The 23,495-nt window shown below is 31.3% G+C and overlaps 3 protein-coding genes and 1 long non-coding RNA gene across 4 annotated transcripts; 2 read left to right on the top strand and 2 right to left on the bottom strand.

Moving 5' to 3' along the window:
- The first annotated feature begins 1,474 nt into the window (after nt 1–1,474).
- On the top strand, nt 1,475–3,324 carry LOC145100002 (uncharacterized). Its single transcript, XR_013704755.1, has 3 exons — nt 1,475–1,574; nt 2,794–3,037; nt 3,235–3,324. It is a non-coding gene; the product is annotated as an uncharacterized LOC145100002 (long non-coding RNA).
- A 4,595-nt stretch (nt 3,325–7,919) lies between these two features.
- LOC145098129 (protein FAR1-RELATED SEQUENCE 1-like) lies at nt 7,920–9,041 on the bottom strand. Its single transcript, XM_079035801.1, has 2 exons — nt 8,793–9,041; nt 7,920–8,504 (listed from the first exon to the last, which is right to left on the bottom strand). The coding sequence occupies exons 1-2, from the start codon at nt 9,039–9,041 to the stop codon at nt 7,920–7,922; spliced, it is 834 nt and encodes a 277-aa protein (XP_078891927.1).
- A 30-nt stretch (nt 9,042–9,071) lies between these two features.
- On the bottom strand, nt 9,072–11,120 carry LOC145098130 (protein FAR1-RELATED SEQUENCE 5-like). The gene is made up of 5 exons (XM_079035803.1): nt 10,964–11,120; nt 10,382–10,556; nt 9,743–10,297; nt 9,375–9,633; nt 9,072–9,236 (listed from the first exon to the last, which is right to left on the bottom strand). Exons 1-5 carry the CDS (start codon nt 11,118–11,120, stop codon nt 9,072–9,074), a joined length of 1,311 nt encoding a protein of 436 aa, XP_078891929.1.
- Nucleotides 11,121–14,933: 3,813 nt separating this feature from the next.
- On the top strand, nt 14,934–19,555 carry LOC145101212 (putative leucine-rich repeat receptor-like protein kinase At1g68400). The gene is made up of 2 exons (XM_079038391.1): nt 14,934–16,360; nt 18,774–19,555. The coding sequence occupies exons 1-2, from the start codon at nt 15,076–15,078 to the stop codon at nt 19,415–19,417; spliced, it is 1,929 nt and encodes a 642-aa protein (XP_078894517.1). The 5' UTR covers nt 14,934–15,075; the 3' UTR covers nt 19,418–19,555.
- Nucleotides 19,556–23,495: the final 3,940 nt, after the last annotated feature.

Genomic DNA, 23,495 nt, shown 5'->3' on the forward strand with positions numbered 1-23,495 from the left:
ATGCATGAATTACAAGTGCATAATTGATATTTTTTAAGAATAATACACTCTTAATGAATAATATATGAAATAAAAGAACATAAATTACAAGTACAAAAATTTGACATTCTCGTAAGAATGAATATAATTCACAATTGCAAATATGACAGTTTTGAAGAATAAAACATGAAATAATTCACTCCACCGTTGATGAAATGGTCGAATAAAAAGAAGACAAATATCTTTTGGTTCTCCCAAATCGGTTATTAGTTTAGAAAAAAAAAATCCAATAAGATGGGCTGTTTACTCTGGGTTTCTTTGTTTATGGTAGTAATAAAGAGAAATTGCATTTTCTTCCCATTATTGAATAGATTCCCAAAAGCCTCGATCAAAAATAAAATCACATATTTTTCTTCCTAATCAAAAAGAGGTTTGGGTCAAAAGCAAACAAACGTGTGGACGTGTGGTCATCAAGATGAAGAATCGGTAGTGACGATTTGTGGTGATCAATATGAAGAACCGATAACAAATTAACAACCATTTGAATTGTAAGAGGATGGTAGCGGCGTTAATGCAAAAGGCCCAACTTTTTTAGGGCCTAATTTTTTTTAATTATATTATATATATATATATATATATATATATATATATATATATATATATATATATATATATATATATATATATATATATATATATTTATTTATTTATTTAAAAATAAAAAACTTATAATAACAATAAGAACTATTTTTCTGGTTCATCCCGGATATTTGATGATATTTAATTTCTCAGGACCAACCTTGATGGTGACGATAAAGATTCTGACAATATGTGTTGATCAAGATGAAAAACTTTGACACTTTTTGAATTACATCAGAATGATAGTTGGTTGATGATGACATCGTCAATGAGGATCGTTGATGATAATGTATGTATGATAATACTATTAGTCGCTAATATAGTTATCAAAACTGAAGATAATTTTTTTTTTTAATTCTAAGTTTTTCATTTTGGTTAATTAATTAATTAATTAGTGAAGTTTATTATAATGCTATATCAAATGGCTCGACTCTATTTGGTAATAGATTCACATAGTAATTGGAGTTTATAGATGAACTTTCTTTCTCTCTCTCTCTCTCTTTATATATATATATATATATATATATATATATATAGATCAAATGAGAACGCCTAAAAGGTTGAGAACGCGAGAACAAATCTGGTACATTAATTATTTATAATCTAAGGATCTCATTGATCATTAATTTAAAGAAAATAATAAATGAATTTAATTGTTTTTTAAATTAAAAAAAATATAAAAGGGTAATCAAGTAATTTTAAGATGTCATCCAATTTGAATATCTCGGGTAAGTTTGAAAAATAAAAGAAATCGTTCATATGTTTTAATAATCACAGTTAACTTCTAATCTTTTGGATGATTCGATCATATCTTGAATGAAAAATAGCGTCACAGATAAACGATTATACGAAAGGAGATTAATATTGTTCAACCGTGAAGAGGTATTTTGCATTCAGAACTTCGTGAAGCGTTGAAGGTGGAGGAATGTCATCGTTGATCAATCGAAGTGGAAGAAGTAAGCTTTCTAATCTTTATTGAATGTCGATTGACTGGAAAACGGGTGTATTAGTGTGTTTAGTTTTTGTTAATGTGTACATTTAACGACTCTTAAAATCCTAGAAGTTGGGTCTTTCGTTTTTTCTTTATATTGTCGATTATGAACTGTAGTGATTCTTCATCTTTGATGATTGTTGATTTAAATGTTGTGTTTTACAAATAACACGTTGGTGTATTTGATTGTTTAAATGAAAATGGTAATTATAGATGAGTTTCGAATTTACGATATTGTGATATTGAATGTGCTTAAAAATCAATAGTTTATGATTGTGTTTGATAGTTCTAAGATGCATATACATATGTAATCGTAGTCGACTACTTTGAACTGAAATAATGTTACGTAAACCAAAAAATTAGGGCTTTTTTTTACATTATAAGTAGCACAAGAGGAGTAATTGATGTTAATATTCGATTGTGAATGTTTTTTAGTTGAAAAATAATAACGAAGAGTATAAATGTAATTCATTACTAATGATTACTTGTAAAATCCGATTGTTTGTGCGACAGAAGTTCTTTTCTAGTATTAATCCTTGTTGTTGGTTGTATGTTTTGTATATTGTTAAAGTCATATTCGGTTGTGAATGGGTACTTTATTGAGTATGTATGTGGTTTTGATCCTGTACATGATTTTGTATGTAAAGAATAATGATGTAGGAGTGCCAACTGTTTTATGTGAGTAAGTTAATTACATTGTGTGTTTGTTGATGATTATTGTAAACATTCCTCTGATTTTGGGGACAAGAGGAGTAATTGATGTTAGCATTCGATTGTGAATGGTGTTTAGTAGAAAAATAATAACGAAGGGTATAAATGTCATTTATTACTAATGATTACTTGTAAAATCCGATTGTTTTTGAGACATAAGTACTTTTTCTAGTATTATTCCTTGTTGTTGGTTGTATGTTTTGTATATTGTTAAAGACATATTCATTTGTGAATAGGTACTTTATTGAGTATGTTTTGTATGTAAAGAATAATGGTGTAGGAGTCCCAACTGTTTTATGTGAGTAAGTTAATTACACTGTTTGTTTATTGATGATTATTGTAAACATTCCTCTGTTTTTTGGGTATGTGTTTAATTGTGTTTGTGTTTAGTATGTATAAGTTATGATTATTTGAGTTGTTAATGATTCAATTCTGAGTTATATATGATTAAGGTATTTTAATTCTACTATTAGGTAGAAAGAAAAGCGAGAGGATATTACTAAAGACGACATTCAACAAATTCACTAATGAAGAATCCAATCCATTGCTTATTGATATTGAAGATGAAGACAATGAAGGAAACGAACTAGTACAACCTCAGATTAGAAGAGAAGGACAAAAGAAGTGTTCAACACCTAAGAAGAAAACTAAAAAACAAACTGGTGGTGATGATGATTATATGAAATTTAAAATGTTAAATATCAATTGGAATCTATAGTGATTATGTGTCTTATTTTTTGGACAGGTGTGGGGGAATGTGTTAGTCGCACACCAGCTCATTCAATGCGAAGGGATCTTAAAGTTGTAGTTTTGAGCTCAAATTCAAGTAATGTACTTGTTTAGAAATAAATTTATCTAGAGTTTGATGTTGTAGTTAGTTTTAATAACTTGTGTTGTTTTGTATTTATTAATAGAAAAGAACATGAAACCCAAAGTCAATGTGAAGAAGTTTGATGGAGGAAATTCAAGGTTTTCAAAAGCTAAAAAAAATATACAGAAAAAAAAGGTGTGAATGATGATTTCATGTAATGTAACTTGTATATTAAAGTATCTTCAGTGATGATTATGTTGTCTAATTATTGGCAGGTTTGATTGAAAGCTATGACTTGACAGAAGATAGTGGACTAAATAGGGAAATGAATTGAGAACAAAAAGACGTTTTGATACATGTAAAATAAAAGGTGATGAAGTTGCTGTTATAAACTCATTTTCAGGTAGTGTTTTTTTTAATAAATTTAGTATAGCATTGGTTTGGTAATTTATTTATAATCATTTATTGTGTTAAATATGTCTTAACAGGAAAAGATAATGTTATTGTCAAGAACTTTGACGAAGATGAAGACTCTGATTTTGAAGTTGACAAACCTGTGCTAACAAGGAAAAAGAGAAGGCATCATACTTCATTCAAAGATGATGACAAAGAAAATGTGAAGAAATTTAAAAGACAAAGGAATAAAGAAGGAAATGTATTGAAGCCAAGAAAACTGCCTAAAGTTGTAGCAAGTGGTGCAGAAGAAGCTAGGCGAATACAAGTACGGACATCTCCAAATGTTTTATACAGTTGTATGCATAACCTTAGCAAGGAACAGGAAGCTTATATCTCTTCTATTGGTCTAGGGCATTTGTTGAATATGAAAGTGGATGAGTGTGCATCAATTATGGGGCATTATATTGTCAGGAATTTTAATGCAGATAGGATGGTACTCAAACTTCATCATGGAGAGATAGCAATCAATCGGCAAGTTATTCACGAAATGTTGGGTCTGCCTCTGGGACATGTTACAATAAAGTTCATGCCTTATAGAGAAGTCACAGACGACACGATAACTGTTTGGAGAAAACAATTCGAAGACGAAGATAATATTAGACCAAGGGCAGTTCAACAAGTTATTATGCAATCAACACGTGCATATTTAATGTTTAAAGTAAACATCTTTGTCCTGTTGTGTAATACACTAGGTCAGTCGATGAGCATGGGAACATGTGACCTGTCGATGTTATCAAAAGTGACGAAAGACCTGGATTTAAGTGACATTGATTGGTGTGGATATGTTTTTGATTGCCTTAAGGAGACAAAAAGTGCATGGAATCCAAACAGCAAAAAAGGATTCTATGTTGGGCCAATTATATTACTGCTGGTAAGATTTGTTTTAAATTAAACTGTCATTCAATATTTGTAGCCTTATGTGTGCAGATTCATTAAAGTGTATTTAAGTAATACATTTTTTATTTGTCTTTGTTGTAGTTGCTATACGTAGAAAGTGTTCGATGCAATTCAGTGAAGATTGTACGATGCAGATCGGCAATATGTTGTTGGAATGTTGATAAACTACGTGAGCGAGAAAGAGTAGAGTGTAGGACAATTGGTCTGGGTATGGGTGAATTGCAAGATCCATTTCAAGTCATCAATGAAGCATCGGGAACTGGTAATGTAGGGCAAGAAAAAGTTCAGGTAATATTTTATTGTATTGAACAATGCATATGAAATTTATTATTTGTTTATTTGGTATAATATAAATTAATTACATTCATACATTATTGACAGGGAAATGATGCAGGAGGTGTAAGGTGTAAGGTAGTAATATAATATAATCATTACTAAATAATAAGTTATTAGTACAACAACTAATATTGTGTTACTTTTCGTAGGGAAATCAAGGAGATGATATTTTTAGTGGAAGTGGGGAAAGTGTTGACGTAGTTTACTACATATTCACATTTGAATAATGAGTTACTAAAGTATTAATTAATACTAACTGACATATTAATGTTTTTATTTGTTTTGTAACATAATTCTATTGTGGTGACCTAATTAGACAACTGTTTCAACAATAAAGGAGATGTACGACATGATATTGCAGCAAAAGAAAGTGTTGGAAGACAAAATAAATGATGCTGTCAAGAAATATCCTGATAATCAGTTGGTCAAAGAATGGAAAAACAAAGTAAATGATTTGTTTACTGAAGTTTTTGCATCAGAGGAACCAGAACAATCTCAATGGTGGTATGATAACGAGGCTGAAATTGAACGTACGTTGATTCTAGCTACAACTAACAAACAGTTTGACAACTCCCCGATAGCAAAATGTAGTATTCAAATGTCACAGGAATATACAGACTTCGCGAATAGATCTGGAACAAAATCTTTTAAGAATACGCCACCATCTAAAATGGAAATGCCAATTCCTTTGTCTGTAGTACCATTCAACAATGATGAACATTGGGTTAGTAGAAGAGGGTACAGGCCTCGCATGAAATCCGAATATCTGAAATCTCCTTACATTATACGGGCTGTTGATATCATCAAAGGAGTTCCACGGCAGGAAAAACGTGTAGCAGAATGGATATTCTCTCTCCAGGGAGAGCCAAAGTAAGTTGCATTTAAAATATTTTTAAAATTACTTAATTTTATTGTTTGCTTATTAAAAATAGTATTAATTGTTCACGTATTTTGCAGTGATATAGTTTTCCACACTTTGGATGGTTTTTCTGCTCAGAGGTTTCACATGGAAAGTTTTTTTTCCAACATGTGAACTATTTGGCCATGTCATTGATTGTTGGAGTCAAGTGTTGAATCTTGATGAAAGTAAGCGTGCACCTGAATCGCCTCTGAGAGTTTATTGCAAGACAGATGTGACGGTATAATTTAATATTGTTCAATGTTGATTATACTATTTTTTAAATACAACATATAAAAAAATCAATGAGTTTTTAAAAATCGATCACAGAATTCGTATATTGAAAGTGATTTAACAGAAAGTCAATGTAAAGATAAATTCATTGAGAATTTGGTGCTTTCTATTGAAGATATGGACGCAAGCCTACATTTTGTTGGATTGGTAAGAGATATATCTCTACAGTTTACTTACGTGTGTATTTATCATTGATCAAATATAAATATTAAATAAAGTGAATACAATTGTAATGAATAAACGTTGTTGCTTTTCCTACCAATCATCCGTTCCTTCCACATTTTCCTTTTTGTGATCAATCTACAACAACCAGAGTTTGTAATCGTTGACAACAGCAAAGTTGATGATCCTGATGGTGAGAGATATGGTCAGTTGCCCCAAATCATTGTAAGTGATTAATAAAAATTACTTTACATAGTTAATAAAATTTCATATGTGTTGACAATGTTTTTTACATTTTCAGAAAGAGTACATAGTTGATTACTTAAAATCTCAGAATCATCCAAAAGCTGAGATGTTTTCACATGTGATGCCACATAGACTGGAAATGCCTTGGAGAAAAATAAACAACAGCACTGATTGTGGTGTGTTTACGATGCGTCACATGGAAACATATATGGGTGGAAGTATGAATGAGTTTAAAGCTGGGTTCAAGAACGAGTCTTCTGCACAAGATGATCAACTTGTTAAACTGAGTACAAAGTATTTATACAAAATCCTCACTCATGAATATAATGTACAAAAGGATTATGTGCTGCAAAAGGTTGATGAATTCCACAAGATTCCTTCAAAACAACGTTCTCAACTGTTGGCCATTACAAAGGAAGAAATTCACAGGAGATTGGATGATTTTAGTTAATTATGTTAAAAAAGTTATTTTAGTTATGACTTCAATGGTTTCTTTTGGATAGTTTAAAAACAATGCTTTTGTATGCTAAGGATATTAACTTGGGTTGTTGAAAGTACAATACTTACTTTTGGTTTGCTAATTTTAGTAATGGACTAGTGATATTTTAGTAGTTATAATTTTACATTAACATTTGAAAAATTAAGTTATATTAAAAAATAATGATTAACATTGATGGTATAGTTTTAGTGTGTATTCAGTAATGATTCTTACTAACAAACATTTGTTAATATGCTATTTTACTATCACCATACAATCAAAATTTTTAATAATTAAAATGAACCTATCTATATTATATAATGATTGTTGGTGGGTTTATATCTTAAAGTATGTTGTTATTTAAATATTGAATAATAGCATAAACACTTACTTGAATTATTCCTAACATATTATACTTTAAATGCAAATTGTTTTATCTTAAACAAAAGAGTATTTAACAATTTTCATATCATCAATATGTTGAAAATAATTAATGTATTTATGATGTTATTCATTATTGACTATACTTAAGGGTTTAAAGTCGACCATGGTTAAACTTATGACTAAAATTTACCCAAACGCAAACGTAAATCAATATATGATGTATAGCTGTTTTAAAAGTTAATCGTACAAACATTTGTTATTAAGATATACTACTAACAGCATACAATAAACTATGAATACTGCTTGGATTATATATGACTATAGTATATAATGATTGATGGTTTTATAATTTCAAGAAAGGAAAAGTATATCTATTGTAAGTGCGAACTGTTTTAATCTAATAAAAGAGGTTTAAATGCCAGATAATATCATTAATCTGTTAACATTACCAAATTTGGCATTGCTATTATTCATCGATGAATAAAACAAAAAAGTTAAAAATAATGAAAGTGGTTTAAGATAACATAACCTACTAAATCATAGAAACATATTCTTATTCATAAATGTAATAGAAAAGTAAAATCTATTGGGAAAACGACGTGACAATTTTAAGCTGCTTTTGACTCTCGTGCAAGTCTTACTTTGCAAGTCCTCCAATTATGGTTAACATATTGATTGCAACCTGTGCACATTCTGGTTTTTTTTTCTTTGCAGCTGCAACGGCTTTCTCAATAGCACTAACCATTCTTTTCTTAGTTCCACTACCTTTGGTACGTATAGATGCAGGTGGATGGATATTTATTTCATCAGGAATGCTGCGTATTCCAAGCATCCGAATAATTTCTTCTTCATCGTTATCAGATGATGTTTGGTTGGAACTGCCAAACTCCATTGCTGCCTGCTTCAACGTACATGTTTTTTCAACAAATTCCAACAATTTCTCTTTGCTTCTTTTGAAATGATCCAAGCAGTATTCAATATTGTTGTATGCCTCTGTTAGAAGTTTAAAGGTGTCATCTTCTATTTCCATGGCAACATGTTTCATGGCAAGCAAATGGCTGGGAATTGCATCCCTTCTCCATCTTCTTAGAATATACTGCTCTGGAATCTCTTCAATATGGTTGTTTTTCAATACAACAAAAATATGACGACACAAAATGCCAGTACGTATGAAGTGATTGCATGAACATTTAACTTCTTTTTCAGGCAACTTTAGTTCAACCTACATTGTATAATAAAAATAATGTATGTTAGTAACTGATTGAAGTAACATATTAGTTGGTGGTTATTGCATAATATTGAAAAAAATATATGTAATTTAAAAATAATGATATAATATACTTGTATGATGACTAATGAAAAGCGTTTAAACGATGAATATAACCTTGCATTTTATCTTCAACTGTTTGCTCTTATCCGTTTGTGTAATCATAACAACTTGTCACCCATCAATCTTTTCAACACTGTCGATAGAACAGTACCAGGCTGCTTTAAATATTTCCTTTTTGACCTCATAGAAATTTTTTTTAGTGTAAACCGCAACTGCATGTTCTAGTAAGCCACTTGGAAGTGTCATTTCATGCTTTGCATTTTTTGTATCATGTTCTAGTTTCTGTTGAGCATTTCGTTGCTTTCCAATTGCGGTGTCGTAGTTCATCATGAAATAGATAAGCAAATTACCAGAGTTAGAGTATTTATTAAAAAATGAGTTCACGCTTTCAGACCTTGAAGTAGTTTTCATCAGACCGTGTAGTGGCATGTCTTTAAAATAGGCTGGAATCCAAAGTTTTCAATCCCTGTACATGTCTTTGAACCATATTTTGTCCTGTAGTTTGAATTTTCTCATAAGCAGTTTCCACCTTGATTCAAACACTTCAGGCTCGATATAGACATTCCAAACAAGCTTTGTAAAACGCTTACGAAAATCAGTGTTTTTCAAAAAATCGGCTGAAACCTAAAAAAAATAGAAATTTATAAGATTAACTATGAATAAACAATATGTATGCTAATCGTTATTAAAAATATGTAAAACTGTGTAAATCATTGATGAATAAAACATGTTGCGTGTTGACTTAGACCAAAATATACACACCTTGGCTTGTAGTTTTTTCATGATGTGCCACATACATAAACGATGATTAGAAGTAGGAAATATTGCTTCAACGGCCTGTAGAATTGCTGGATCTTGGTCTGTTAACACTAATTGAGGGTGTTTTACATGTGCTTTCAAAAAAGCTTCGAGCAACCAACGATAAGATTCTATTGACTCGTTGCTTAACAAACCTGCCCCAATGTTTATTGAACGTTTGTGGTTATCAATGGCTGTAAACGGCACAAAAATCATTCCATACCTATATCAAAAAGGTAATTAAAAACAAATTCAATATTGATTACAAAGTCAAAAAACATCAATATTCATATTTAAATAAATAAAAATGTATAATGAGTATTAGAGCATACTTATTTGTTCGGAATGTAGCATCAAATGATATCACATCTCCAAACTCCTTGTAATATAACTTATCGGTTTCATCTGCCCAAAACATTGCGTTTAACACACTATCAACACATTTATACTCAAATGTGTAATGATGTAACTCATCTTTCCTCATGTTCATTTTGTCAACAACCAGCTGTGCATCCTTGTCACCTATAATGTTTCCCACCTTCCTTCTGAAATTTTTATAATCAATTGCTTCAGGGCCAACGTTTTCATAACCTCCTTGCAAACTAGCTTGTAACTTATGTGCCTTTGTTGCACCAATGTTAGATGTTGAAGAACGCACTATAAACTCCTTGTCTTTATAACTAAGTCGTCGTGCACGTTTGGAATACCGTCTTTCTTCTTTAGTCTCTAGGGGGTGGTTGTGATTCTCTTCAAACTCATATATTTTACAAGCATTAGTTTGCATATGTAACCTTTCAAACTTTATCAATGCCTTGCAGTCCGTAATTTTGAAGTTTGAGTTTCGTTTATTCCTTCCACTTCCCTCAGGATCCAAAGTGTCAGTTGATCTGTTAGGTATTTTACCCATTTTGTTGCACACTACATACCTTTTTTAAATGGTTTTGTCACCAAACCTCGTTACTGTATTTAACCTGACACCAAAACCCGCTTTATCTGCATATAATTTATACATTTCAACCGCCTCCTCTTCTACATCTGGCATAAAATCTTTAGGAACAATAGGTTTCCACAACTTGGTTTTCCCACCAGGTGAGTCAACAACATTACTATTGAATGATTCCTCTTCAGAATCAGTTCGATTTGTACCTGTTTTTTAAGACAACAAAAAACTATAATGCGACATGCAAGACCTGATATAAATTTCTATGAATTACGTATACATAAACTACAAAACTTTATAATCATAATAAACGTTTGTGAAACATTAACCAGAGTTGAAGTGTTTACTTATTTGAGTCGTATTAACGCATAATCATCAATGATTATCAAACTTAATCAACATTGTATTAAACTTAAGAAAAAATCACCAACGAGGGACTCCAATACAACGATATGTGATATAAACCAGCATTACGTAATTAATACATGCAACGTATATGACTAATCATATACAAATATGTACTCCGGTCTTATTCAACATATACAAAAATTTAATAATTATTGAAAAACACGATCTGTATTTACAAGATATGGACATTGTTTTCATTATTTACCTTCACTCGCATAATCAGATAATTGATTTCTTCCGTTGTATTGATCATCAGAATTATAGAAATCGTCGTCATCATATTCATTACAGTTGATTTCTTCTTCGCCATATTGATCATCATCTTCTGTATCATCGCTACTGTAATCAAAACAGTCCGACATCGATATTGATTTGAATCACGAATGGTATACTGCGTTGTTATCTTCAAACGTAAATGATTAACAATGACTGAAATCCCGATTGCTATACTCGAAATCGTCCCTGGAAATTGTATCTTTAATTCAATATCTCCTTGAACGATAACTATGGAATATCCCTTAATTATAGAAAAATATTAATGGATAATATATTGATTATTAATTGTATTATATTAATTAAAAAATAGATTAAATACAAATTTACTTAAATACCCTAATAAAATGATTGACTGATAAATGTTCTCGCGTTCTCAACCTTTTAGGCGTTCTCATTTGATCCTACTCCTATATATATATATATATATATATATATATATATATATATATATATATATATATATATATATGGGGTAAAATGCGGATGACATGTATTGAGTGGACGTGTGTGGATAGTGCTATTTTATTAAAATGACTAAGATAATAGAGTGGTTGGTAATGTGAATATGTTCAACTTCACATACTATCATCATTATCGTGTATTGTCATTAATTGTTTTTAATTTTTGTTCTCACACATCGTTTTTCACTAATTTTCATTCTTATAGAATACGATTATCAAGAACATATTCTGACAAAAAAAAAACTATAATACCATTTTAGATGATTTAACTAGTGAGAACGTGAAGTTGTGTGAAGTCGAACGTATTCACATTACCAAATAACTTATTTTCTTAATCATTCTTATAGAATAATGTTGTCCACACGTACATACAATGGATGTCAATCCATATTTAAACCTAGTTTTTTTTTTCTCTCTCTCTTTTTATATATATATATATATATATATATATATATATATATATATATATATATATATATATATAGTGTGTGTGTGTGTGTTAAATGGATGAAAGCTGGAGGTATGAAGAAGAGTCATATATAAGTTTGTTTTCGTTAATAAAAGCAAGTAGAGAATTTATAATTTCAATAAAGCCATTTGGACATGGAGACAATATACGATTTTGAGAAAGAAAAAGGAAAAGAAAAAGGTGGAAAGAGACTAAGAGAGAAAAAGATTATTCATATATTCAAATAATCGAATTTGAAAAAGATAAATTTTTGGTTATTTAGTTACTATTTAAACTTTGGTTATTACATATAATGTACAAGCGTAAGAGGATTGTTGTGTATAACCGTATAAGCATATGCGATGATATAGTTTATTTTAGATTGACTACGGATTTATTTAGCCAAATATCTAACTTAGTTGAAAATACACATGCTTAAACTAGTCTTAACAACGTTTATCGGGTAAAACTATCACATCATGAAACGTGAAGATTTTCAATAGATCCAGTTTGGTGTTTTTGGTCTTTGTTGTTAGTCATGTACTAGTGTAGTTTATTATAAAAGACAGGCTTTCACTTTTTTGGGTCCAAATATGTATATGATAATTAGCATGGACCCTCCTAAACTTATTCGATCAAAATTTGAAAAAACAATGCCTCTTTTTTGTTCTTGGTCAGCTAAATTATAAATATATACAAAATGCAAGTTAACTTTTCTCTCTATAAGTTACTGTAGCTAATTCGTGATGCATATTGTACAAAAAAGGTTGATCTATCATGCATATCTATTCATTTCTTTTGCTACCTCCTTCTTGGCTTGTGATTGAATTACAGCATTCAAAACATCTAAATTATGAAACTGGTCCCTAAATTATTTCCATTTATTGACAAACTATCTTCAAATCCAAATTATTTTCCTTAAACTTTTTAAAATTAGATACTTAGAAGTTTAACCCAAATCTTTCTATTGTTTATATGTTATTCAACTTTATTTACTGTATATTAACCGCTATTGTGGGTTGTCACATTACTTGGAAACAATAGTTTTTTTTTTTTTTTTTTTTTTTTTTTTTTTCAATTCTTGTCTTATTTTTAACTAGGCAAAAATATTTTATGGACTTATTAATATGTTTTTTACTCTATTTTGAAAAGAAATTTTTCATCATTTTTATTTTTTAAATGTTACTTTAACCGATGAAGCTTCAGCTTTGTAAAATATAATTGGTTTATACATAACAAAAACATGTAAAAACTCGCATCAATGCGTGGGCTCATTTACTAGTTCAATTACAATTTACATATACATTATTAATGCCAAGCATACCATTTTTTTTTAACAAAAACGGTCGATAATAAACCTAAATGCTTTAAATTTGAAGAATTACGTGAGCTTTATTAAAATAGCGAATCTATACTAATAAAAGAGTAGTCATTTTGCCAAGTGTTATAATATTAGAACTCCTAATTAATATGATGTCACTTGTCATTCTATTAATTCTCCATTTTAAATTCATTAAACCTCCTAATTAATGTAATTTTATTTGTCAATCTATTTATTTATTATTTTAAATTTTATATTATTGTTTTCATTAGTTCACAAATAAAAATAGTCTAATATATATGATAAATTAATTACACATATTTATTTGAATCAATAATTATAATTTTACATAACTAATAAAAAAATCTCTTAATTAATAATGTATTTAAAATTTTATATAAAATAATTGATTAATAATTTTGAATTTTTTACTATGAATATTTAATTAATTTTGTAACCGTGGTTTCCACGGGTTATAAACTAGTATTACATAAAATGCTAACCAAACGTTAAAACGAATACTTTTATATATTTAAAACGAAAAATTGGTGGAAAATAGCAAAAAATGCTGTAAAATTACAATGGCATTTCAACACTATTCATATTAATTTCCATTGACGATAATTCATAGAGAAAATTACAAATATAATCAAATTCTTTAATTATTTTGTGGAAAATAGCAAAAAAAAAAAAAAAAAAACCAAATTACAAATATAGCCATGAAAATCACATAATGGATTAAGTCCATCTGCGATTTTAGCATTTCATCTGTGAACATATAAGTCGCTAAAGCACAGTCGTGCTTAGCGACTTGTACGTTCGTAGTTTTTTTTCCTGTATAAATACCCTCATCTCTGACTAAAATCGCAGATGAACTAAGTTCATCTACGATTTCCTCTCATCCCACCTGCGAATTTGCGTTTTTTTTGTTTTTACTACAAAATTGATAGGGTTTAACTACGAAACTACCTTATTATATATAAAGTTTTGCAAAAAAATTAGCAATTTAGTTCTTATTTCTTTGGGATATCTGTTTAAGACATCTCTAATAAAATGAATTCTCCAACAAAAACTTTGAAAAGAATTTGAAAAATGAAATCATCTATAGTGCCTTTAGAGAGAGTTCACCAAAAAAAAAAAGTTTGAAAAATGAAAAAAGAAAAAAAAAAATACGTTTTTATGCCCCTGAAAAAGGGGAAATCAAAGATGGACCGAGTCCATCTGCGAACGTACAAGTTGCTAAAGTATATATGTGTTTTAGCGATTTGTACGTTCGCAAATGTACAAGTAAAATCGTAGATGAATTGAGTCCATCTGTAATTTTGATGGTTATTTTTGTAATTTGGGTTTTTTTGCTATTTTCTACAAAATAATTAAGGGGTTAGGCTATTTTTGTAATTTTCTCTAATCCTTATATGATTTACTTAAAGATTAATTACATGTTAAAAATATAAATGCAACTAATTTTATTTTTATGAATTTATTTTTAAAATTAAAGTTTAAAACTTATAATTAGGATTTTAAGTTAAATAAAAATTTGGTGATTAATGAGCTAACTATATTTTTTAAGCATTTAATATTTATTAATTTTTTTTATTAAATTGAACTGTTTAAAAGACTTTTACTTTACTTCAAAAATGATAAAAGAATCGATAATGTTAATGGACCAAATAGAAGAACATAAATGTCCAAAGGTGACATATAGGACAACGATGGATCATCACCGTTAATATAACCAATTGTCGTCACCATTCTCCGCCGTACATATACACCTTCCACTGCCCTGTGCCGGTTCTCTCTCACACGGAACAATGGCGGCACCACCGCCGTCGCATCTGCATACCATACTATCTATCTTCCTCCTCCTCCTCTCTCTCCTCCATGCCACTCCGCCACCTAGCAATCACCCAGACCTAGCTCCATTACTGTCGTTCAAATCGTCCTCGGACATCTCAAACAAGCTCTCATCCTGGAAAAACTCATCGGACCCATGTGACAGGTCCTCCGGCTTCTACGGCGTCTCATGCCTCCATAACCGAGTCACCGGACTCGTCCTTGAAGACCTTAATCTACATGGACGATTCGACTCACTCACCTCCCTCGTTAAGCTTCGTGTCCTCTCTCTGAAACGCAACCGTCTCGTCGGTCCAATTCCCGATCTCTCCAATCTCACTTCTCTGAAGCTGCTTTTCCTATCTTATAATCAGATCTCCGGCGAGTTCCCGCCATTGTTACCCTCTCTATTCCGTCTCGATCTGTCCCATAACAACCTCTCCGGCAGTATTCCGGCTACACTCAACCGTTTGACTCAATTGTTGACTTTACGTTTAGAGGAAAACCAGTTTTCGGGTTCGATTCGGTTTCTGAATTTATCGAGTTTACAGGACTTTAATATTTCTATGAACAACGTTTCCGGCGAAATACCTGCAAGTCTTTCGGGGTTCTCCGATTCCGTTTTCTTAAACAACCCGGTTTTATGCGGATTCCCACTTCTCCGATGCAAGGAACCCGAAATACCCTCTGATGTGTCGTCATCTCCGACCTCCTTGCCTTGGACGGCGGCAGTGCCTAGTAATAAAAAATCTGGAAATAACAAGATGAGTACTCTCGCCGTTGTAGCCATTATAATTGGAGATGTTTTGGTACTGGCATTAGTGTCGTTACTACTGTACTGCTACTTCTGTCAGAAATCCGGCGAAGAATCGATAAACGAGAAGAAGAACGTTCAGCACGTGGAGAAGACAGCGTACCCAACTCCGCCGGTGAGTTCGTTTGAGAAGGGTAGAATGGTGTTTTTTGATGGAGCGAGGAGGTTTGAACTGGAGGATTTGTTGAGAGCGTCGGCGGAGATGTTGGGTAAAGGTGGGTTAGGGACGGCGTACAAGGCGGTGTTGGATGACGGGCATGTGGTGGCGGTTAAGCGGCTGAAGGAGGTGGTGACTGGTGGTAAACGTGAATTTGAACAGCAGATGGAGGTTTTAGGGAGTTTACGGCATCCTAACGTCGTTAGTTTGAAAGCTTATTATTTTGCAAAAGATGAAAAATTGCTTGTCTACGATTACATGACTAACGGCAACTTGTTCTGGCTTCTTCACGGTACGTTATTTCTCCGTTAAAATTTTGTTTTAAGTTGAGAATATACACAAACATCCAAAATGTTTATGTTAATTAATTTGTACTAAAAATTGAAGCAAGACAATTATTTAAATAATAGTTGATCATAATATAAATTATTTTTTAATAAAAATAATATAATTCATATTTATAAAAAATCTTTGTGTTATGTTTGTCATGAAAGGGAAGTGTTGGTTATGGTCCTTGTTAGTTAGCTGTCGATGGTGATTTTTATTTTGTTGTTATTAAGATAAATTATAAATATTTTTAATGTTTTAACTTTTAATGTTTGTACTTTGTACTGAGTTAAAATGGTCCACGTTCAGAAAAAGTAAAAAACAAATAAAGACGATAAGTAATTAATTAAAGTTCGCTTGAGAAATTAATGAACCTTCCAAACGAAGAAAAATTATATGACAATGATATATATATATATATATATATATATATATATATATATATATATATATATATATATATATATATACTAGGTGTGAGACACATGAGTTTATTTAAAAAAAATAAATATAAAATTTTAACAATTTGAAAAGTTTGAATTTATAAAAAAAATGAGAAATCTTTTGAATTATTAAAGTTAATAAGACTTTAATGTATTGGATACATTACATATATAAACCCTTTTTTAATAAATACCTTACATATTAAATGTGGAATTTTAATTTAATAAAATGAAAAATACAATAAAATGATAAATGGAAAATAGAAAATTTTAAAATATTAGAAAATGCCATGTGTCCAAATGAAGGAGAAGAGGACATGTGGCAAAAAAAACCTTCATTTATTATATACTAGTTGTGAGACCCGTGTATTACACGGGTTTATTAAAAATAAAAATTTAATATCAATATTTAAACATTAAATATTTTATAAAATAATACTTTTACATATCATAATGTAATCTTTTGAAACATTTATAAAAAAAATAATCAAATCTTCTTTAGAGCATTTATGAGACTTTATTATCAAATTAACAGAATGATTTTTTTCCTTATATGAAATTTAATTTAAAAAAAATTGAAATTCTCAAAAAATGACAAGTGGAAAATAATAATTCTAAAACTCCTACAAAATTACATGTGGTAAAACTTTTGAGAATTTGACAAGTGGCAAAAAAAACCTTCATTTATTAGAGAAGATATATATATATATATATATATATATATATATATATATATATATATATATATATATATATATATATAATTTCTTACTACGATAATTAACCATTTTAATTTCAATCATGTTATTGTTAACAATTTATCATGACAACCATAGATAGAATAGAAAAGTAAATTTGAAGTAAACTCTTAGCCAATAAGTTTATATGTTTGATTCTTTTCAACTTCACAAAAATGTTACAACAATGAACTATAGTTATTCATATCTTTTATTTTATATTAAAAAAAAAAAAAAAAAAAAAAAAAAACTATTATAGTTTTTTCATGTTGAGCAACAAAAAACTACTAACTTTTTGCAATTTGAACATGCAACTTCAATGCATTGTATTTTGGTGATTATACATAGTTTGTTATTATTATTATTTTGCTTTTAAAAGGATCCATGTTAGTATTGCTTTTGGACTTTTCCTCATTTCCATACGATTCGATCCCAATGGTGTTGGTATGATTATGTCTGTCTTTGTTAAAATTTAATAATTTGGTAAAGTTTTAAAATGGAAGTATTGTGTCCGTTAGTTACTTATTTAGGAGGGGTCAACCGATAACTATTTTTTATAGTGGCCATATGAAAGAGTTAATTACTAAATCTTCGGGGGGCCAGCTGCAAACTCTGTTGTTCTTTTCTCTAACTCACCAATTTTGGTGATTTATCCCTTACGACCCCTCATCTTTCACTTTTTTATTTCTGTGTCCCCACACACTCACAGTCACACACTCTTTTTGTCACTATTTTGTTATACGTTATTTCGGGAATCCGAATTATGAAAGGAATGAGAATAATAACAGTAAATTAAAAATCATTATGATACATCAAATCTTTTATAATATCGACAGAAATGAACATTGATATCATTTTTATAACACGTATAAGTTATTGGTTTGATTGCTATTTTCCAAACATAAAAAATCCATATGAGTTATTTATTTATTTTTTTATATATAGTCTAAAATTCAGTTAATATATTTCAATATTTTTATGGATTTTAACTTCAATAAAATTTATATATCTTTTCCTATGTTTCTTGTTTATTCATCCAAAACCAATGTGGCTGAACGCCTGAACCCAAAAACTAAAAACTCAAAATCACGAAGAGAATATGAACAGTTTTTTGGGTTCACAATAATATATTCGATGAATACAAAATAAAAGGAAATTAAAATTCAATAATCTATTTTATTTGCTATGTATGAAATAGGAAACAGGGGCCCAGGAAGAACACCATTGGACTGGTCAACAAGGCTGAAGATAGCAGCCGGAGCAGCCAGAGGCCTGGCTTTCATTCACACCACCGGCACCTCCGTTAAAATCATCCACGGCAACATCAAATCCACAAACATCCTCCTCGACAAATCCGGCAACGCCTGCGTCTCCGACTGCGGCCTCTCCTCCTTCACCCCTCCAACTGCCGCCCCAAGATCCGCCGGCTACCGTGCACCTGAACTATCAACGGCCGGCAACAACCGTAGTAAGCCCACTCAAAAATCCGACATCTACTCTTTCGGGGTCCTGTTAATGGAGCTTCTCTCCGGAAAATCCCCATCCATGGTGGACAATAGTGGGGTTCTGGACCTGCCACGGTGGGTTCAGTCGGTGGCGAGAGAAGAATGGACGGCGGAGGTGTTTGATTTAGAGCTGATGAGATACAAGGATATTGAAGAAGAGATGGTCCAGCTGATGCACATTGCTTTATCGTGTACCTCAGGTGCACTGGATCAACGCCCTACCATGGAACATGTTGTGAAAATGATCAACGACATAGATGGAGCTGAGGAGATGTCAGCGCGGAATGACTCCTTTGATTTGGTTTCTTCTAACTCGCCTTCGGTTATCGAGACGTGATGAGTCAATGGTTAGTGTTCTTGACAACAAATTAAAATTGTTTTATTATTTTTTGTTCAAATTGATGTGATGTGATGTAAGTTTGCTTTAATCAAATCCTTGTTGATTAATTAGTATATGATCTTGTTTTACGTGTGATACGTTATACCATGTTACATTGGCATATCAAGATCACAACATTTCACTAAAAACCTCCATTCATTACAGTCGACAAAAACATGAGTATGACTAAGTTTATTCAATCTACATCTACAATAGAATAAGTTGACTTTTCTAGGTAAGTACTTGTTTCATCTAATTTCAATCAACCCGTTTTGCAACATATTATCATATATAAATTTCTAATTGCACTTATTGTGAACGTGATATCATCACTCAAATCCTAAATCCACGTATCATGAGTATGACTAAGTTGCACACCTCGAATGGTTTCTATCAAGATCAACCCCTTCATTTGAATTTCTTCAACCCCATCCCTTATGTCATGTCTCCAATTCCATTGCTATCTATCACCCACACGTCTATCTTTAATGATGCATTCTCTTTTCCATTCACATAGGATATGATGCACAAGAAAACATATAATCAAGGATTAGGAGATACAATGATCAAGCACAACTGTTATTATACTTTTGGTGATTAAAACAACCTCTTGTCGATAACTACAACCATATTTTTTTGAACTTTATGAGGTGTTTTTTAATGGTGGTCAACGAATACTAATTTGGAGTTTCCACATTGCTACCTCTAAGAACATTCTAAAAACATTAGGTATGGACCACATGTTATAATATCATTTTGGTACCATCTCACATGTCACATCACCCATGGTGTTATAACATCGACTGAGAAATGATCACCATGTTAGGTCATCCGTTATACCCACCACTAACTATTATAGTGGTCAGTGGCGGACGTAGACTGTTTTAGTAGGGGTGTCCCTCGTATTTCAAGCGGGTGCACGTAATAGAAAAAACAAAAAAAAAAAAAAAAAAAAAAAAATTACACTGCGTGCCGGAAATTGAACAGTGGTCTGGGACCCCAAATGTCCTACATAGGTCCGCCACTGATAATGGTGGGTTTCATATCATGAACACTCTCTACCACTAACAATGAGATACCTACCACTAAACACACCACTCTATCTCATTTTTTTAATTCAATTTAATTAAAAAACACAATAAAACATATTTTTTAAACATAATTAATTTAAAACACACAACATAAAATAAAATAAAATAAAACATAAAAATGCAACCACAAGGAACTTAAACTAGTTTTTAAACCTTATTTTTATGACTAAATTTTGGACACTCAATTTTCGCCAAGTTTTGACGTGTTTAAACGGTGTGTGTTTTGTGTCTTTATATTGGTGCATAGCCACAGCAAACGGGTCACTTTCATCTACGTTGTTTATAACAAATTTATAAAACTCATTGAATTCAAGGCATTTAACCATCATATCGCGAAACTTCGAACATATTTCATCAAGACTACGACTTCGGCAACCCTTTAATTATTTAAGTATAATGTGATTTATGTGCAATATACGTGCTTATAACGATGTAATGAAATACTAATAAAAATATACGTAAAAAAATAAAATATTAGATAGACACAATATTTTTAAATAAGTTGAAGTGGTCGCAACAAGGATTTCGGGGATATAAGGAACGCTGCAAGCCGACTTATAACGAAAAATTTATGACCTGTCGAAGTTTTGCGACAAAACCGGCTTGTAAAAAGTGAATTTTTGATAAAATACTTTTTAGCCTTAGTAACCTAAACGAAAGTCGTACTATACGTTAAACCGAGATCGTGCATAAAAAGAACGTCCAAATCTGACTTTGTATAAGGAAATTATGATTTTTTTTAAGATTTATCATAGTAGTGCACAGTCAAGAACTCGAATTTTAGCCCGACTGATTTTTAGCCGACACAACCTAAATGACAATCGAAGATCTCATTGATAGTAGCTAAACGATATAAAGACAGACGAAAACGAACGTCAGATGACAAAGTTATGAATTTTTAATGAACTTAATCGGTCTAAGCCTGTTAAAATATAACTTTAAAAACAAAGTCAAAATTAGCCGACGGGGTCTAAACGAAAGTTGTAGATTATTTCGCCACCTACGCCTGGATCTAAAAAACGTCAAAAACGGAGCTCATATGCGAAAGTTACGTAATTTAGAAGTTTATTAAATTTTGGACGGATGCGAGGCTGACACATGGCGCCATCCGGACCCTCGCTTCCTCCCCATGGTCTCGCATGCGATGTCGACATCTGTCCCTTGTACGTGCAACATACTCCGAAGTTACGCCCAGCGTAACCGAAGCCTCCAACCTATAAATAAATGCGAGGAGCACCTCATTTATTCACAACAAAACCCTTCTTTCTCTCTCAATACTCCCAAACTCTCCCTCCCATTCCTTAGTGCTTCCCAAGTGCTAGAGGCGAGTCCCAGAGCGCCAGAAGGCTCCGAGAAGAAGAGATTTCGGTTCAAAAGTTCTGCCCCCGCAGAGCCCGGCTCCTAGCCAAACTTCCTTATATATAAGTTATGCCTACCCTACTTTAAGTATAACTTATGTTTAATTTCATTATCGTTATTATGAACCTATAAACAATATATGTGCTAAGTATTATAAAATACAAAGTGTTATTATAATATCTTTTAACTGCTCGCGGTACGGGGAATTTGGTTTGAATGGGCGCATAGGGTTGTTGGATTTCAGAACAGCTTAAATGCTAAAATAGTCCTGCCCTCCGGTGTTTCATGTCTGGCCCTGTCTGTATATAGTGGTTGAAAAGTATTGTTGAACACTTATATAATACAATATTACTTAGACTAATAAATAGTCGCAATGAATATTAGACTAAGATCTAGTGATAATGATATTAGGTTTCGTCGAAGGAAAATAAGATTGTTAGAAGCGAAGCGATGTCCGAGTTTGGATTCATCACTTTAACAAGTGAGTGAATAGTTACTTTCATCTTACACATAGATATGAAGTATTTAATATAAATTACATGCTATATGTACATATTATATGTGTTCTTGATATATATGCTGGATGAACGATGTATACATGTTATGCTGGATGAACGATGTATACATGTTTTTACTTGATTTAAACTGTATATGTATTTTATACCTATCAATATGTGGGAAACATAGGTGGATGAAATAGATAATGAGCGATGAAATAAAATGACGAGATGTCTCGATGTTTAAGTTGATTTAGTCATATAGTTGAGTATAGATGACGACAACAAACTATTCTAGACAGTCTAGTGGAACGATGACAGGCTCGCAACATGTAGGTGTTTGTGAACGATGTGTTCACTAGTGTACTCCATCCCCCTCATGGTTGCCTTACTGACATATATTGCTGAGGAATCCCATAAACAATATTGTCATCCCGATGATGATCCTTAGGTTAGGTCCCTCGAATTAGATGCTTTACGGACAGAAAGTGAGGATAACGGGAACGAGTAATCGGGTTGAATGATTTGATGAAATTAATAAACTTGATTATTGTGGGTTGAAAACCCTATGTGCTCATCATGCTCCCAAGTCTGACCCACTCAGTTTCTTGCATTACAGGTAGTGGCAAAAGAGCATAAGAGTGTTGATCTGATGAGAGATTTATGGATTATAGGCCATTAGAATAATAGATGTTGTAAGGGATGTACTATCTCTGTTTATGCTTATGTACTGTATTGACAATGACGTCCAAATGTTTTTAATATAATGAAAACGCATTCCTTCGGGAATGTTTTGATAATTTAGTTATCATATTTGTTGGAACAAATTCCGCAACATATTTCCTCAAAAGTATACTCTGATTTTCAAATAAAGCATAAACAAATCGGTCTTTTCTGGCCGTGAAAATAGGGATGTCACAAAAAGTCTCAAACTAAAATTAATTTACAAAAAACATGAATTACCGTTAATAATGACGATTTTACCCATTTTCTTGGGTTTTCGGTTTCATTACTTACTTGGTTCCATTAAAGTTTTCTTATTTAATCATAATTTACGAATAAGTCTCAATCTAAAATTTAGTGATGACC

Source organism: Lactuca serriola, chromosome 4, assembly GCF_051521515.1.
Source record: "Lactuca serriola cultivar US96UC23 chromosome 4, Lser_US96UC23_V15, whole genome shotgun sequence".
NCBI classification, from domain to species: Eukaryota; Viridiplantae; Streptophyta; class Magnoliopsida; order Asterales; family Asteraceae; genus Lactuca; species Lactuca serriola.